At 30.5% G+C, this 12962-nt stretch overlaps 1 protein-coding gene across 5 annotated transcripts in view; it reads left to right on the top strand.

Moving 5' to 3' along the window:
• The first annotated feature begins 1841 nt into the window (after positions 1-1841).
• The window catches only part of LOC106458142 (calcium/calmodulin-dependent protein kinase type II delta chain-like), an 87496-nt gene continuing 76375 nt past the window's right edge, over positions 1842-12962 (top strand). For all 5 annotated transcript variants that reach the window (XM_022384235.1, XM_022384214.1, XM_013917605.2 and 2 more), the window contains exons 1-2: positions 1842-1981; positions 5950-6044. In XM_022384235.1, the coding sequence (XP_022239943.1) occupies positions 1854-1981; positions 5950-6044 (223 nt within the window). In that variant the 5' untranslated portion in view covers positions 1842-1853. The remainder of the gene's footprint in view (positions 1982-5949; positions 6045-12962) is intronic.

The following is a 12962-nucleotide window of genomic DNA, read 5'->3' as shown; positions in this document are numbered from 1 at the left end:
GTTGATAAGGGTTAACAAAATTATAGTTTATAGCTTACACGGTTATAACAGTTTCCTAGTAGACTTATCTGTTCTCTGTTGTTTTTATAGGCGAGACACATTTTCTAGAAACTTCTGATAATACCGATTACGGAAGTGGACATATTGTTGATTCTTGTCTTTACAAATATTCTACAATCTTGGAGAATTGGCGGGAGTTTCACCATACGTAACTAACACGATAGTCTAGACACTCCCTCAAATATAAACTTATTCGAAACAAATGTTGAGATTAAAATAAATATATAAAAAATTCGTTATATGTAATACATATCTGATACTACAAGTCACGCATATTTCCAAATACAAATTCAATCCAAACAACGTTCATATTGAAAATAAATACATAATGATAAATTCGTTACAATGTTAAAAAAAACAAAAACTTGTAGCTTTCAAAAATCGATAAAAATACAAAGTCATATAATATTAATGTGTTTGAGATATATACTTATTACAATAAGAATAAATTGGAAGAACAGATTAAGTTATTACACACACTTCCTTTCTTTTTTTTAATAATTTAGTATGAATAATCGTATTTCAGAAACTTCATATTAATTTAATACAATTGTAAAGGTTTTGAAAGATAAACACATTAAAAAAATATAATTTTTTTAATGAAACATGGCAGTACTTTGGACAAGATGATATCCGTTTATTCTGTATACAAATATGATATACAGACGGCACTACTTGATTATCAGATTTTCTACGTTATTTTTTATCACTTTATAGACAAAACATTTCACGACGTTTCATCAGTTTAACCTGACATTATCGCGTGATAAAACCTGAAATGATTAGAGCAGAAATAAATTTAAACTTAAGGAAAGCACGTGAGCGTCAAAGTGATGTATCAAACAACACTAACAAACAACAATAAAGTTTGTTTCAATGTAACAATATACTTTAAGGCATTATTAAATCTGCATGAGCAAATAAGAATTTTGATAACCTATAATGAAGTTAATGATACTCATCACTTAACGATCACGTATAGGTAAAACAAAATATCCATCATATGTTTTTTATTTTTAATACAAGATTTAAAATATATATTAGCACTCTTGTGAAAATTTGAACTGATAATAAAAAAGTAATAGGCATCTCTAAATTTTTCAGAAAATTACTAATGACATATCCTATAGACATTAAATAATGATAGCCTTTTATTTCGTTTTTCTCTTCGAGCTAAGCATATTGACCAAGACAATTAGTTCCCGCGTGCTTATATCTTTCAGATAATATTACTCATTAATTGAAATATTATACGATTCTTCTTTTTTTATGCAACCATTTTGTTTATCCAAAATATATTAAAATGCACCAATTAAGGAACTTAAGTTTTCACGCAGAAAAAAATTAATATACATCAACAAAAGATACTTAAAATTAGTTTTAGATAAATAAATCGGCTTGGCAAGGCCTAATGGTTAGGACACTCAATTCGCAATTTGCAGGTCGCAAGTTTGAATCCTATCATCGAACATGCTGGCCCCCTTCATCTATGGGGGCAATATACACCACGATAAATCCTATTATTTGTTGATAAAAGAGTAACTCAAGAGTAAGCGATGGGTGGTGTTGACCTCTAGTCTATCAGCTCTATCAAGACAGCTCATATAACTGCGTGAAAATCAATAAATAAACAAAATAATAATTAAATCTATTATGATTTTTCTATCTCTACGCTCATTGTATTGAAAGAAGTTAAAATGTTTTTGTTTTGTTTTGCTTTTGTACATACATATTCAATATACTATCGCGCACGCGCAATGATAAAGCACCATTTTCTTTTCTAGAGACATGCAATGCGAGATTTGAAGAAACCTTGTCATTATAATTTTGTTAGTAGGTCGGAGGGGGTTGTTATGATGGCTGTTCCGAACATCTGCACGAGGTTTAGTGATAATTATGAACTTAAAGAGGAGCTGGGGAAGTAAGTATTCTTGTTTTTTCTTTGTTATTATAAAAGAAGTAGAAGTACTAATGCCAGTACTGAATTACAGTTTAATTTTAAACTTGAACTGAAAGTGAAACTAAACTTCTAAAGTGGGTGCGAGAAATATGCATCATGAATATGAGTATGACCTAATCACTAACTTAAGTCATATATAAATGTAGTACTGACAGTTAGTGTAATTTAAAGTCAAGCTTAACTCTGGGCGTAAGAGTTTGACTTTGAATCATGTTGCTACCGTACTGCCTGTAGAGTATAGTGTAAGTTGCTGAAGTAATATTACTATTACTCCTTTACTGTGTTACTGCAGTGTTAATAGTAGGCCCTACAGTTAAAACAACATTATTTATATAAGTAATAATGTGTAAAGGACATTAAAAGGTCAGAAGCTCATTGACAATAACAAGCCCTTTTCAAGCATCATAAGGCAAGGGGAAGATGTTGGAGGTGACTATGGGTTGCCTTCAGTACACATAGGGTAAAAAGCCATAAGAAGCACACAGATTCTCTTCTACTCCTATTCAATTGGTCTTATAAATACTTATTAAAATCTAAAACTAAGCAATGAATTATTATGTATTAACACTTAATAGCATATCATAATAATGTTTTTACTGTAAACACCTTCAGTTCAAGACCCTGAGTGCCATTTATTTTAAAGTTGAAATCTTTTTTTTTCTCCCCAAGTAACTCTTAGCAAGCAAGGTGTGGCATCATGGGTGTCTTTTAATTTTTTAGTAGTTATGGGCAATCTATATGACTGAGAAAACAGGCACTTTAAAGGCATAAAAGCAGAATGGTAGGGGCTTAAGCCCACTCAGCTACCCTCATGTGCATCTAATTGCTTACAAATATAAGTTATATGAAATACTGGATGTATTTTATCTGAGCCTTAAATAAGAAAATTTTAGGATTAGGAATTCATACTTGGGTTAACCTACCTCAGTATGTAGCATACTTTTGACTTAATAAACCAATAATTCAAAATTAGCAAAATAAAGTAGTTTTGATAAAGAGTAAATGTTAATTTGTATCTGTTAGTTAGTAACCAAATATGAAATACACACAAACTTACTGGTGAAACATAACTAGAAATATGCATAGTTTTTATATCTATTGTAGTGTATTTAATTTTTTAAACACTTATATTTTAATTATGATCTCTGGTGACCACAATGCTTAGCATAACTATTTTAGATTAAATTTAATTAAACCATTTTATAAGCAAAAGTTTGTTTATAGTGGATGTGAACTTGTAATTAGTATGCAGTAATTTATTTTTATATAGTACACCAATTATTGTGGGAATTATTATACAAATTAAATCCTAAGTTTCCAGTGTTTCTCCTTTGTGCATGTTCATACTTTCTCATCACTTTGAATATAAATCTTATCAACTTATTTGGCTACATTTTGCCATCTAACAATTTTACCAAGAGGTCTTTCTTTTAACTTCATTGCTTAGCAATTAAGTTGACTATGTGTAAAATATCTATGGCAGACTCTCTCACAGTATCAACATACATGTATAATACAGGTATAAAACTCGTAAGAATGATTATAGTAGAGGAAATGTAGGGTTTATAACTGAATGTGATATCTCACTAGTAAAGAACAGTAAACATTTTCTAGAAAAAGCATTTAGTATTATTCTGTACATAACCTGTTGACATTGTGAGAGGGCATGCAATACTAATATTATCTGTGAAGTCAGCAAAATTATTGAACAGGAAATGTTTGAAAGTGAAATACGGTTACATATTCAGATATGAAAATAAAGTTCACTGTTGAAATGGTAGTTTACATTTAGTAAAGAATAGTAGTGCCTACATATAGTCCAACAAGTGGTTCATGAATTAATGTCTTAAACTCGTAGGCATATACTCACTTGACAATTCAAGAACTGCTTGAAGTTCACCGAAGGATATTTTTGCTGACTGTGTGTGAGAAAGTACATCATGCTTTCTTATCTCATGGTGAAATTGTAAGACATAGAATAACATTAGTGTTTTAAAGTCAAGTCTAAGGTATTACTTTAATAAAAATTATGAGTTGAAAAGAACAGTTTTGTGATTCAAATATAACAACCAATAAGCAAGAGAAATAACAATTTATCACCTTCTTAGAAAACAGTGATAGAGAACCACCAACCTCATCAAATTCAATTTTTCTCTGCCAAACTAACTACTTAAGTCATCATCCATAAATTACCAACATCAATACCATACCACACCGTGAGACAAACTATACATAATTTTATAACTGAGTAGTTTTGCTCGAGATCAAGGTTATATTTATATTACCCTTTTATCTAAGTCCCCTACTTCCAATAGTATTATTTCACCATTCATACATACAGCCTATAGACAATTTTAAATACTCCTAGAATTTTAAAATGTCTGAATTTTATAGTCTAGTTTTCATAACTTAAAGTGGCTTTTGTCTGCATCCTTTAGAACTAAATGAAGCATTTGTCCTCCATTTTTGTTTAATAGTAACTTGTAGGAAACCAAGCTGATAAACACAATCCAATAATTTTGGTGTGTTTATTTTTTGTTGTTGTTTTCGAACTAGGCACTCACTAAAGTAGTTTCTTGGAGTACAAACCTGCATCTAGATTCAGAGTGTTATCTCTTGATGCTACAGCTAGATTCAGATTGCTATCTCTTGATGCTACAGCTAGATTCAGAGTGTTATCTCTTGATGCTACAGCTAGATTCAGATTGCTATCTCTTGATGCTACAGCTGGATTCAGAGTGCTCTCTCTTGATGCTACAGCTGGATTCAGAGTGCTCTCTCTTGATGCTACAGCTGGATTCAGAGTGCTCTCTCTTGATGCTACAGCTAAATCATAGTTCTATCTCTTGATGCTATATGTAGTTTCATAGTTCTATCTTTTGATGCTATTTCTTCAGTTAATGTAGATATGTTCAGAATGAAAAATATGTGCTTTAATTGTTGTAAAAGAACTTTTTTCTATTAGCTGTTTTGTGTTACATTTCAGTGTTGTACTTGAATTCATTTTATATTTTAATCCTGCAGAAGCTTTTTTTTTGTAACAGTATTAACTGGGGCTCAAGTGTATGTCTTATGGGGAACAGGTTAAAATGTCTTGTTTTGTTTTCTTGAGAAAAGAAGAGCCAGGGGTTATTTTATTAAAGCTTACAAGATTATTCAGAGGTCTGACAGAATAAGGACTTTTGCTTTCTTTGTGTGGTATCCAAAGATTTGGAAAAAAAAAAATAGACTAGGCTTCAGTTAAGACATTTTTAGTTTTCTAACAAGATGGTTATTTTATGAAATGAGTTGTGGATTACCACTAGGCTGGTATCCTTAAGGAAATGTAAAAGGGGAAGAGGTACATTTCTGAAAAATGAAGGATGAAGTACAATTTTTACTTTTTCTCAAGGGTGAGTGTACAGGGACAGTCTCAAAGGGTCAAATGATCTTTATTGTTCATAAGTTAAGTTGTGGTAGGTTCATACATATATTTTGAAAGGATCCTGACACGTAGACTTTAATGTTCCAAAAATTGACCTTTTGTATCTTGTCAACGTTGTTTTATGTTTTATAAAATAAATATCTTCTGTAGTGTATTTAATCTAAAAAAATGTACAAATTCAGAAAACTTGTCAGTTTAGTAAAACATTTTAAAAATAAAGGTTGGCCTAATCTGTGTAAAAGGGTTGAAATGAAAGCTGACAAATAGGTAAAGTATTGAAGAAAATAGTAGATTTCAAATGCAAAAGATACTTGTCATAGAAAAATTGCAAAATAAACTATGTATTGATTTTCAATTTTTTTTCCTTTTGTTAATATATAGCATTTGTATGGAATAAACTTGTATCAGTAACATAAGATTGTAAATTTGTTAAAACTGCAGAAATTATGCTGTTCTTCCATAGAAATCACGTTTTGAGAGGGAGATTTTTTTTCTTATCTTACAGGGGTGCTTTTTCAATAGTAAGAAGATGTGTTCAGAAGTCTTCTGGATTAGAATTTGCAGCAAAAATTATCAATACAAAGAAGTTATCAGCAAGAGGTGAATGATTATATTGAAGTTTAATTTTTTTTATATTGTTCTGAGATGTAGTTTGATTGTGAAATGTTAGTTTAATGTACTAATGTATGTAATTACAAATGTAGTTTTTATTTCATTTTTAAGTTTTTGAAAATTAATTTAGAAACTAGGTTATGCTAAAGTAATAAAAACGTTTGTTAACTTTAATACGAAAATGGAGAAGTTTATTCCTTCTCTAGATAAATTGCTTAATTTTGTAGCTTTTCATTGGAACAAGCCCTTTTTATAGTTTACAATACTTTTTTTTTATTTCCTTAATTATACAAGTTGTTGAAATTTATAAAACATTGAGCTCAGAACTATTAGAAAGAGCCCAAAGCTGCTCTAAAAAATGTCATTGGTTCATGTACAATAATAATGTGTGTGTTTATAAATATTAGATAAAAAAAAGTCAGTCTTGTCAAGTTCAGTACAATGACTATAAACAATAAATCATTAAAATATACCTCTTTTTATGCTTTGTTTTTATGATGAGAACATTTTAAATATATTCTGAAAAAATCTTAATTTTATTGATATTTTGTTTCAAAGAATTAGTAACTGATTTTGTTCCTTTGACAGTATAGGGGACTTGGATATTTCATAAATTTAGCAAATTATTTGTTTTAAAATATATTCAGTTGAAATTATTATTACAGGTCTTAGGCCAAAATGTTTTTTGTTTTTATTAGCTTTGTTAAATAAATTTAAAGAATATTATTTGGGAGTTGATAAATTGTTTCAAGATCAATACTTTTGAATTAATAACATTTATAACACTTAAAAGTTCCATCTAATAACATTTAACGAAGATGTGTACAACTCAAAATGTATCCTTAGAACTATGAAGAGTTTTTAATATTTTTTAAAGTAATAATTTATTGGTATAGAATATCACATACCCTTTTACAACTTTTAAAGCAATTTGCATGCAATAAATTCTATTAATCTTCACAGAATAATATTCATTTAGTATTTGAAATAATTACACAGACTTACAACATTAAACACACTTGCAACTTGTACAGAAACATGCCATACTTATGTATCATAGTTTTACAACTACATGGTGAAATGCAATTATCATGTAAAGTACACGTTCAATTTTATAAAATATTAATGTAATATATACTTTTGAGTTTGTAAAAGTTTTCAGTGATTGCAATTTCATTTAAGATTGCCTTTATATTTTGATGATAGAAACTATATGTATAATGTATAGCAAATGTTTGGTTACATAATGTAATTAAAATTTAATTACTTCTGTTTTAATTTTATGTGCAGATATTTTTATATTGATGTGATAGCTAAGTTAACTTTTTTGAAAATATTGCTCACATACAAAGTTAGATACATGTGGTTAATATTTATTTCATGCATCTTATGTGTATAAGTTATTCTTAAGTTTTGTTCATGGTACTATAGCAAGCAAATTATAATTATAATAGTTTATTTCTTGTTGTAAGTATTTGTAAATTGTCACTATTTATACAAGTCAAATTGACTTGTGTTAATAATTGTTTTTCAACTAAACTGATGTGCTGCAAAGGTTTATATTCACACTTGTGTGATTGAACCATAACTTCACTGCAAAGGTGTACTGTATAGGATGCTACTAGTATGACAGGGGCCCAGCAACATGAAACTGTTAATAAACATAATTGTGTTAATGCTTTACGGAGTAACTGTGATACTTGGAGTAATAATAGCTGTGCAAGTAACCTTAAAATGCTAAACCTAAAACAAAAGTATTGTGCTGGATTAGTTAATTTATATTAGAGTGAAAAAACAGTCAGAATAAAATAATTGTAAGAAGTAGCAGAAGAAAAAATAACTTTTATTTAGCTTGTTTGGTGTGGCCTTTGTCCATAAATTATGGAAATATTTTTATTATAAAGTTTAAAATGTTTTCAGTAAAATGACAATGAATATTGCTCTTACCTGTGCATAGACAGACAATAAAATAAAGTTCTCCAATGTATTAATTATAGTTTTAGGCTAAATACTTTTTTCTTGTTTTTGGAGTCAGAATTACTAAACTTTGAACATATAGTCAAAGTTCCAGAAACATGTATTTTACTAAAATTAATATAATAACATAAAATGCTTCAGAAATTCAAATTACTATCATCAGGTGTGCCATCCAGAAACATAAATTTTTTGAAATTTAAATGTGGACAAAACAATGCATATTTTACTTTTATTTTTTGTATGTCCTTTTTTTATAGCTGTTTTATTGTACATCATTATTCATTAGGACATTTCTAATTTTACCATAATAACTGGAAAAATTCTTCTTAAATTTTCATAAAATGAGCTAACTAATTAAACAAAATTTGGAAAGACAACTTTCAAAAGTGAAACTTGGCAATAAGCTTTTTTTTTCCTGCGGCTATCATTGTGGGGCTGGAAAGATCACATTTAAATAAAGCAACCATTAAGATGTACATTGTAGATTAGCTTTGTTTTGTTTTGGTATTTTATTTATTGATTAATTACTTTGTATGGTGTCGATTCAATTTGGTGCTTTTGTCCAAAAAGTAATTAAAGTAAGATTCTTGAATTGCAACATTATTATTACAGATTTTTTTTTAGAAGCTGTAAAATTCTAGGCAGCAACATTTTTTGTATATATGCTTGTTACTTGTAGGAACAGCTTGTTTTCAAATGAATGTGCCTTTAAAAAAAATACCTGTCATACTTGCTCAACTTCAGAATAAATTTATTCTAATGGTAATGGCACCAGTGATAATGTAAAATTGGGGGAAAATTGTACTGTCCCCCCCCCCGAAGAAAAACAACAACATATAAGCAATAAAATTGTATTAAGTAATTTCTACTTACTCCCCCCCCCCCCTTCCACTTTGCATTCTTTTTGATGATTATTACGTGGGCACCTGATTACACATCAGTTTTAAAACCATACACCATCAATCATCGCTCACATCATTTAAACACTATTAACGTCATTTTGTGTAAAGACAAGTTTTAAAAACAGTTTTAAAAGTTGATCATAGAGAACTTGTATGGCATTAGAACGTGCTCGGCTTCCCGAAACATTTTGTGTTCTCTTAGTTTGTGTGTGTGTGTATGTGATTATGCATTATTTATTTTCAGGTCGTCACAAGCTGAGTAAATATCCCAGCGGATAAATCCTATTATATATTTAATCACATACATGTGAGCAGGAAATTATGCCCAATCTGATATCGATCGAGCGGATGGATAGGAGTTTCAGTGCTGTCTGAACGTTATTTATTCGTTCGTCCAATAACGGTGTAATTGTTGAACTTTCAAATCTGCTGCGTAGTTAGTTCACCATGAAATATCAGAATTATATAACATATTTGGTTTGGTTTTTCAGTTAATATTTACTTTCATTGTCATTGCCTTACTAACACCTTTGCACATTGCAGTAGTAAATGCAGTAACGTTTTAGGTAGCACCTAAAAATTGCCCAATACTGCAAGTTTGGAGATGAAGAATATAATATCGGTTTTGTTTTGTTTAGAAAAGTTTGTGTTTCTATACTATCAATAATGAATATTGAATTTGAAAGCATTTTATTCTCATAAATAAATGATAATTATTGGTAATAATTTAAATACTCATTTTCTTGAGAATTTCATTTTTATCGAGCTCCCTTTTTGAACGAGATTATGGTAAGAACTTACAAGTGAAAGTAAAGAAGAATGTAACAATATGTCGATTACACTATATCTACAATATAGAGTGTCGACGAGGTCTTTAACCTAATACCAGGGCTCATCAGACCAGCTGGAAATCCGAGATACGACAGTCATAATAGTGGTCAAAACGGGTTTTTATATCAAGGATTAGTTTAACAACTGTTTCGGTTTTAACTAGATTACGTTGGTGCACTCAAATTATTATCAAATATATTTAAGTCAATTACACCTCAGAATTAGGTTTATGATTTTTTTATTTAACTTGAATTAACATTTAGAAGAACTGGTGACTAGAATGTAAACAGTATTTTTTTTTAATTATAAAAAAACATTATCATCAGAAATAACCACTATAGGGCAAATCGAAAAGTTATTTTAAATTTCCTGTTGGCATAACTAACATATGTAAGTACATTAAAAGTAATGTGTGAAACCGTTGTCGCTCAATTATGCCAGTTTTGGGGAGTGCCACCCATCATCAGTCACTCTGGAAAAGGGCAAATCGGAAAACAAATTAAGACTGGGCTTTTTATAGATTGGGCTTCACGTTTAGTTTAGTATCTTAAACAGCTTATTTTCTGAATAATTTAGAAGAATAAATTAGTAGCATCAGTGTTACATACCCTTCAAATCCTGTATACATTTCACCCAGATATTTTACAGATAACCTAAGTAGTCCTGTAATTTCTGAGACTATGTAACAGACGCGTTGAAAATGGAAGACAACAAATAGGACCAGTTAAGGGAAAGTTGTGATCACGAAGAACTGACCATTTTAATGCTATAAACTAGAATATCCTAATCTTTTATTATAAATGTATTTTTGAAACTAATAAACACATGAAGGTGAAAAACTACCAGTAGGATGAATCAGAGGAAAGTTGTGGTCGCAAAGAATAGGTACTGTTAATTTTACAAATTAAGTTTTCCGTACTGTTTAGTGAACACACTATTTTGGAAAAATTCTGATTTTTGTGTAATCAGAATTTTTGTAATAAGTAAAAATTGACATCTTTGGAATAGTTCTGTCCATTTTATCAGTAGTAAAAAGGTACGTTTACCTTGTGAATTCCAAGGATGTTCCCATCAGCCAAGTGAACACATGCTAGATTGCTTCTATATTTATTCTTTTAACTTCATCGTTAAGAAACTCCGTTCTTATGTGTTGGTACTGTCTATTAGGCAGTTACGTTATGCTGTTTATTTTAATACCTGTATTTAATCACTCGCCAGCGAGGTGGTCTAGAACCACGTGCGGTCGATAAGGTGAGCTGTTATGATTAAGCTTCGTTTACATTATTTTTAACTCGCGTTAGGATCAAGTGAGGATTATAAAATGAACAACGACTTGTAGATACACGGTTTCCAAGTCTTCCTTATATATAAAAGTATGCACAGTATAATTAATTTTAAAACCGATTTTCCCAGTGAGAGCACAACTCAATCAAAAACTAAGATTTTCGATTTTGTAATACAATTCGTGAGAAACGTTTCATTAATACTTATAAACAGATTGTTATTCTCTTAAAGTGAACTGAAATCTTCTAAGCATCTTAGATACCCCACAATAGTTTTTTTTTAATCTAGTTATCTGATGCTTTCTTATGTAAAGTTTTAATAGGCAGTCTCTTATTAAAGCCCGTTCGGTACTTTTAAGTAATCATTCTTAACTTTCGACAGTATTTTTGGATATATATAAAATAGTTCTGGTCTGATCGTTAGGAGCGCTCGACTCGCAATCTGCGAGTCGCGGTTTCGAATCCCCGTCACACCGAACTTGTTCGCCCTTTCAGCCGTGGGGACATTATAATGTGACGGTCGGGCGCTCGACTCGCAATCTGTGGGTCGCGGTTTCGAATCCCCGTCACACCGAATGTGCTCACCCTTTCAGCTGTGGAGACGTTATAAGGTGATGGTCAATCCCACAATTCGTTGGTAAAAGAGTAGCCCAAGAGTTGGCGGTGGATGGTGATGACTAGCTGTCTTCCCTCTAGTCTTACACTGCTAAATTAGGGACGGCTAGCGCAGATAGCCCTCGTCTAGCCTTGCGTGAAATTCAAAACAAACAAACAAACTCTCTGTTCAAAGGAATATTCAGAAAATTTTTGATTACCGTAAATAACGCTTCACCGGATAGTACCCGGGACAAACTAATACAATATCGATGTGATATCACACTAAACCACCGACAAGAATCATGCACAATATAGTTACTTTTGAAAAATCGAAAAAAGGGTAATGATATGTGGAGAAATAAAGGAAGTTCACGTGGTTACACAGGTGGCGTGAGTTAACCTCCTATTTGCAGTTCTCCCCCTTTTTGAAGTTATTTCAATTTTTAGAAAAATAAACTCACCACGCATCCTTCTCTGTTTAGTATTTAACGACGTTTTTGTGTTGAAGTTTACGTAACTATTCATTGGGATCGTATTCAATTAATCTTATTCACTTGTTCAGTATTTTAGTCTTACATAAAGTTCGTCTTTACACACACAAAATAATTTGCGACTTCGTAGAATAGCTTCAATCAGTACTTTCTTTGATCATTCTAAATTTAGAACATGTTTTTAGTTTTATTTTAGCTCTTTTGATCAAAGGAATATCGCGACTAGACAGCATTTCGGTAATATTGATCGGCAACAAGTTTAAAAAATCGATTTTTAGACGAATCAATTGTCTCAAAAATATTTTCATGGTGATTTAGTTTTGACTGGTTGGGGGCGCACGGGTAATGAAACCGTTTTTGATTTTAACGTTATGTAATGATTGTGAGCATGAGATATCTAACGATTTCGGATGGTTACAAGAACTGCATGTGCTAATGTTGCACGAACACACAAATAATCCAAATAGAACTTGTATATTACTTATAAAGTTGAGTTGTTATTTATATCTTTCAGATAAAAAAAAACAACTAATAAATTATAAGTGCTTTAACACTAGAACCGACAGACAAAAGACAGGTACAAATTCACGGCCTTGGCGGTTCTCGCGTAAATAAATCTTTATATATAGTAAGTTATGAAAGTGGTGTTACAAAATTTGTATACAGTTAACAAAGAATTTTGTTGTTTCACTACCTTTTAGGAGGGGAGGCAGTCATCTTATTTTATTTTGATATATATATTACATGATTTGTTATGATAAGTAATATATATACACCTGGAAAAAAGTTAAGCACCCCCAAATATTTTTCAGGATTGCTTATTGA

This window comes from Limulus polyphemus, unplaced genomic scaffold (assembly GCF_000517525.1).
Source record: "Limulus polyphemus unplaced genomic scaffold, Limulus_polyphemus-2.1.2 Scaffold20, whole genome shotgun sequence".
Classification (NCBI taxonomy): domain Eukaryota; kingdom Metazoa; phylum Arthropoda; class Merostomata; order Xiphosura; family Limulidae; genus Limulus; species Limulus polyphemus.
The sequence above is the reverse complement of the archived record's forward strand: the minus strand, read 5'-3'. Positions and strand labels throughout refer to the sequence as shown.